General features: G+C 39.6%; 1 protein-coding gene across 4 annotated transcripts in view; it reads left to right on the top strand.

Annotated features, from left to right (window-relative positions):
• Nucleotides 1-6,478, top strand: part of LOC107695930 (protein LSM14 homolog A-like) — a 30,857-nt gene that overhangs the window by 17,586 nt on the left and 6,793 nt on the right. For all 4 annotated transcript variants that reach the window (XM_016496043.1, XM_016496040.1, XM_016496042.1 and 1 more), the window contains 2 exons: nucleotides 1,856-2,018; nucleotides 4,434-4,472. In XM_016496043.1, the coding sequence (XP_016351529.1) occupies nucleotides 1,856-2,018; nucleotides 4,434-4,472 (202 nt within the window). The remainder of the gene's footprint in view (nucleotides 1-1,855; nucleotides 2,019-4,433; nucleotides 4,473-6,478) is intronic.

Here is a 6,478-nt window from a genome sequence, read left to right as displayed (position 1 = left end):
CTGCTCAGCTGGTGGTTCTCCTGCTGTCCGACGGGGTCGTGCCGGAGGTCATCGTGGAAGAGGACGATTCCCTGTGCGGAGAGAAGGGCCCATGAAGTTTGAGAAAGACTTTGACTTTGAGAGCGCCAATGCTCAGTTCAACAAAGACGAGATTGACAAAGAGTTCCAGAGCAAACTCAAACTCAAAGGTACAATCAGATTACCAAATATGCAAAAAAGTGCAGGTTACATATTATGCAGGACTTATTATGGAAATATACTTTGAGAGAATATTGATGTGTGTGTGTGTGTGTGTGTTATTCCTGTGATGCAAAGCTGAATTATCAGCATCATTACTCCAGTCTTCAGTGTCACATGATCCTTCAGAAATCATTCTGATATGCTGATTTATTATTGATATTAGAAAGTTTTTGCTGCTTCATTTTTTTTTTTAAACTGTGACACTTTGTTTTTCAGGATTCTTTGATGAATAAAAAGTAAAAAAGAACAGCATTTACTTAAAATATAAATCTTTTGTAACAATATACAGTACCGTTCAAAGGTTTGGGGTCAGTACATTCTTTTTAAATTTTTTTTATAAATTAATACTTTTATTCAGCAAGGATGTGTAAAATTGATAAAAAAAAAGTGACAGACTTATATTGTTATAAAAGATTTCTATTTTGAATAAATGCTGTTCTTTTTAACTTTTTATTCATCAAAGAATCCTGAAAAAGTGTCACAGGTTGCAAAAAAAAAAAAATGTAGCAGCATATTTAGCATTTTTAGTTTAGTGAATTTAACTTCTGCTTTAAAAAGCGTTATTTTTGTTTTTAGATTGTAATATTACAATGCTATAATGTAATGTGATTTTAACCCTTTTTTGCACGTAATGTATAGCATAGCCTATATGGTTATATTCATTTGATTTATGTTCAAACCCTATTATATGTTCATTATTTGTTGGACAACATTGGGCAGGATGTGAAATTATTTTTATTTTAAAATAAATACAGATTTTTAAAATCCAAATAGGAAGCTACAAAAACGAAATATATACCATATATCACAATTCAGCCAAAAATTACAGAGAGATGATTTTTTTGACGATATTGCCCAGCCCTATGACTCGGGCTCGAACTGACGACATTATTAACTGTTCTTATCATTGCTTTGGAAGCTGAAGCTAGCAATTATGGTAAGGGGCGTTACATTTCCGACACACTCTTGAGATGTTCAGCCAATCACAACGCACTGGGTCAGCTGGCCAATCAGAGCACATTGCTCTTTTCGGAAGGTGGAATTTTGTAGAAATCGACGCATTTTAGAAAGACTGGGCATACAGGAGCTACTATATTGTACTGTATGTGAAAAATAATTTTTATGAACGTTAAAGCATGCTAACATATTCTTTTACACCCAATACACAAAATAACAATCTTTGAAAATAGCATCATATAACCCCTTTTATTCCATTTCTATTGAAACTTGTATGTCATGTACTTAAATACATTTGTAATTACACATTTATCATGATAAAGTTGCAATTGAAGTCGCTATTTAAATGTAGTATCAAATAGTTCAAATTATAATCAAGTGCTTTACATATACTTTAGTATGTTAGTCAACACATCAGAAGTGTTGACATTACAAAGTGTACTTAAGACATAGTTATAAAAAGTGTACTCCTTTATTTCATTTAATCTTTTATCTGCAAGTACATTTTTTAAGTACACTTATGATTTTAAGTATACTACAAATGCATATTGAATACAATTAAGCACACTTTCACAGTAGAGTGTAAAGCAGATAGCTTTCTCATGCTGTAGTCTAGAGAAAAATGCAGGTGTATTTCTCTGTGTATATGTTTGTTCAGATGAGAAGCCCGAAAAGGCTTTGAATGGCGAGGATAAAGGTGATTCGGGAGTCGACACTCAGAACAGCGAAGGAAACGCTGATGAGGAAGATCCTCTCGGACCAAACTGCTACTACGATAGATCCAAATCCTTCTTTGACAACATCTCCTGTGACGACACAAGGTCAGAGCACATCCAGCACAGCTTTAATATAGAGATGAAACGCTATGAAAACTTCTTACCGCGGTTATAGTGACCAAAATTATCACGGTTGGCGGTATTACACGGTATTGTTAAAATATGATGGAAATGTTCAAAAAGTACTGACACATGAATCTCTTCAACCAAGTTGTATATTTAAAATCAACACAACAAATAAAATTACTTTTTGTTTGCATGAATGCTAAAACATGTACGAAATGTTCAAATAAAGCTTTGAAAAAGTTTCATAAAATGGTTAACCTCACATTTCAAGTCAAAATGATAAATGATTAATAAATGATCAGATTTATTTTATCTGCTCCATAAATAATTCTAGATAACTTATCCGAATTATTTAAATGTGTTGATTCGACATCAGCTTGTTTTTCATCAACCGGTCAAAATTTACAGTACAGCATGCAAATTCGGTCGTTTTTTTGGCCAGACAAACGGCACACAGGCTGAATGTAAACGTAACGCTCTGTAAATCCGCTCTCTGACAGCAGGTGGCGCTGATGGAGCAGCAGAGTTACAGCTGTTTCCCGTAACCTCCGCTCCACTGCGGAGAACCGCACGAGTGATTCAGCGGTATCTCGTCTTCTCTCTCAAAACGGCTTCACATCAGCGCATCTCGTCTGCACTACAAGAGCCGCTGCACGCTGCGATACGATATTTACGCTCACGTTTCGGGGCAGTCGACAGAATTTTCACGTGCCTAATCGGGTCACTGTTTCATCGTCACAAAACAGTATCATTTGCACATCTTTTTAAAGGGTTAGTTCACCCAAAAATTTAAATTGGCTTGTTTTACTCACCCTCGAAGCATCCTAGGTGTATATGACTTTCTTCTTTCAGACGAATCCAGTCGGAGTTATATTAAAAATTGTCCTGGCTATTCCAAGCTCTATCATTACAGTCAGCGGGTGTTGCAGTTGAACAGTCCACAAGTCGTCAAATAAAGCACGCGCATCCATAATAAAATGTGCCTCACACGGCTCCAGGGGATGAATAAAGGCCTCCTGTAGTGAATCCATGAGTTTTTGTAAGAAAAATATCCATATTTCAAACGTAATAAACACTTTTCTCTCACTTCTGCTGACTGTTGTACGCGGAAGCCGTTCCGGCGGAAGGCCGTATGACGTATGCACAGCGCGCGCGCCTCTGAGGTATGCTAGTCTCGCGAGTTTGTTTATAGGAGCAAAGGAAGCAAAGTTTCCTTACTTAAGCAAAGGAAAACCAGTCTCCTCTTGGTTTATATCAAAATCCTCCAACATTTTTCTTTGCAAATCCTCAGTTTGTGCTTCTAATTCGTGACCGGCATTTTGTTTTGTTCTCTCTCTGCATTCGTCACTAATCACGCAACGACGCGCGTCTTACGTCATCCGCCGGAACGACTTTAGTGTACGACAGATACCGGAAGTGAGAGAAAAGTATTTATTATGTTTGAAATATGGATATTTTTCTTACAAAAACTCATGGATTCACTCCAGTAGGCCTTTATTCACCCCCCGGAGCCGTGTTAAGCACGTTTTTATTATGGATGCGCGCCCTTTATTTGACGACTTGTGGACTGTGGACTGACGAGTACCGAATGGTTTACAAGGACTTAAAGGGTTAATTCACCCAAAAATGAAAATGTGCTTGTTTTACTCACCCTAAAAGCATCTAGAGCTTGGAATAGCCAGGACAATTTTTAATATAACTCCGACTGGATTTGTCTGAAAGAAGAAAGTCATATACACCTAGGATGCTTTTAGGGTGAGTAAAACAAGCACATTTTCATTTTTGGGTGAATTAACCCTTTAAGTCCTTGTAAACCATTCGGTACTCGCATGCTCCACAACGGTTTTCTGTGCGCTTACAGTCACTCACATGAAGCGGCCTCAAACACCTCACAAGTACCAAATGGAGTATCCTCATTAACACGGTCAGTTTTGTCTTAAGTGAATGTAAGCAGTTGTTGAGAAAGAAAACTGTGTATTGGTACATTGGATCTGTGCAGTCAGTCTTAAAGGGACAGCAGCCTAATAAAGCTGTGCCGTCTGTCATTGTTGTTAAAAAAAAAAAAAAGACAATAAATCACTGCTCTTGACTAAGTAACATTTGTTTCCACACAAAATGAAACTTCTCTGCATGCTGTGTGCACGTGACACTGTTACTTCAAACTCTGCTTCATGCTGGACGGGATTTTTTTATCCTGTTCAAATCGCAGTAATCGAATACAGTTTTAATAATTAAATTAAGAAACGGTAAAACTAACCGTGAGGAATTTTATCACGATTTATCGTCAAATAATTTCATCCCTACTTTAATATGAACCTCCATGTGTAAAATGTCACTTTTGTCACATGATGCAACAAATTCATAAATCTTGTCATTGTACCTGATTTTAAACAGGAAGGCCGCTGAGAGATCTGGAGGATCCGGTTTCCCCCGGTGAGTACAGCAGAAGCCAAAACTACTGAATGGCATTAGCCTTGTGTCACGACCCGACCAGTCTAGGGTTGGTAAGGCCGATGACAAGAATAAAATTAAAGAAATAATTCAGCTCCTCTCCTGTTCCAGCTCACAATGACCACAATAGAGGCTTCTTCACAAGCGAAAGTCTGTTTATTACATCTCTAAATTGACGTTTGGAAGCACATCTCTTCGAAAGGGGATCCAGGCCAAAATAACAAACCAAAGGGAAACTAACTAAGGGTTTAGAGAAGCCCAAATTGCCTAACAAAATAAAACTTCCCAAAAGAAATACAGAGGTCTTCCCTAACTCCCTCTCTGGCCAAAAAAACAGGAGAAAACGACGTTCACCAAAATAAATGGAAATCCCCAACCTACTGCTTCAGAAATAACGAATAGGTGTTTACAAATAACGAATAGTAGCTACCAACCAAAAAAACTCTTAAGGATCGGATTAAAGAGGACTCAGATAGGCTATAGCTTAGTCCTTGCAATTCAGGAAACGGTGTTTCCGCAGCGCCACTAACCAGAATGGTTACACACACAATAACACCGTCATTTAACCACACTACACAACCAACTGTTGTCTGGAGCAGGAGACAGAGGACGGGACGGAACGGCACAGCACGACACCCGCGGCGGAGCTTCATGGCACGCACACTACAGAAGCTCTCCATCGCTGCTCTGCTTCCCAGCATTTAAACGCTCCGGCTCACCACGCAATCTCCTGCAGCTGGTCCCAATCAAGCGCTGCCAGAAGGGGAGAGGGAGAGAGAGAGCTGCGCACAATCCGTAGCACACAACATACACAATACATAATGCAAATAAATAAAAATAATAACTTACGTCGAAGGACGTAACACCCCCACCCTTAGTTACAAAACTCAATTTGTAAAAGATTACGATATTTAATTCATGTCACCATAATGAAGGCAATTCAGTTTTCTTCAGCCCAAGCCCTTGACAGTGCATCAGCTACGACGTTTTCTGCACCTTTCTTATAACGTATGTCCAAATCAAACTCCTGTAAAATCAGTGCCCATCTCATTAAACGTTGGTTGGAGTTTGACATACGAGACAGAAATGTTAAAGGGTTATGATCTGTGTACACTATAATTCGATTACCAGAGTTTAGGTACACTTCGGAGAGTTGAAGGGCTAGAAGTAACGCCTGTGCCTCTTTTTCTATAGTGCTATAGTTCTGTTGACACTTAGTAAACTTTTTAGAGAAATAACTGACAGGATGTTCAATGCCAGCGTCATCAGCTTGCATTAGCACCGCACCGGCGCCGCGACATGCAGAGTGGAAGGCAAAGCGAACCTTGGAGCAGACAGAATTGGAGCATTGCACAGCAAATCTTTCGCAGAGCAAAAGGCGGACTCACACTTTTCACCCCACACGAATTTTCGATCAGTGCTAAGGAGATCGGTAAGGGGCGCAACCACCGTGGCGAAGTTCTTACAGAACCCCCTGTAATAACCAGTCATTCCTAAAAAACGTCGTAATTCGCGTTTATTAGTAGGTAATGGGAACTCGGCAATAGCTTCAACTTTTTCACTTACAGGTTTTACCTGGCCCTGCCCAACTAGTTTCCCGAGGTAAGTAACTACAGCCTTCGCGACTTCACACTTACTGAGGTTAAGTGTCAAAGATGCCTCAGCTAACCGCTTCAAGACTGAATTCAGGATGCATAAGTGGTTGTCCCACGACATGGAGTAAACCACTACGTCATCGAGAGACTTAACAGTTCTGTACTTCAGACAACACAGTCTGCATTAATCGTTGGAATGTGGCAGGTGCGTTTCGCATTCCAAAGGCCATCACCGTATATTGCATGAATGCGTCAGGTGTGACAAAAGCGGAGATCTCGGAAGCACGCGGTGTTAACGGCACCTGCCAATAACCTTTGAGAAGGTCAAGCTTGGTTACATAACGTGCAGAGCCCACTCGGTCGACATAGTCTTCCATTCTGGGAAGAGGGAAA

The sequence above is a fragment of the Sinocyclocheilus anshuiensis genome, unplaced genomic scaffold (assembly GCF_001515605.1).
Source record: "Sinocyclocheilus anshuiensis isolate Anshui unplaced genomic scaffold, SAMN03320099.WGS_v1.1 scaffold626, whole genome shotgun sequence".
Classification (NCBI taxonomy): domain Eukaryota; kingdom Metazoa; phylum Chordata; class Actinopteri; order Cypriniformes; family Cyprinidae; genus Sinocyclocheilus; species Sinocyclocheilus anshuiensis.
This window is presented reverse-complemented; position numbering and strand designations above follow the sequence as displayed.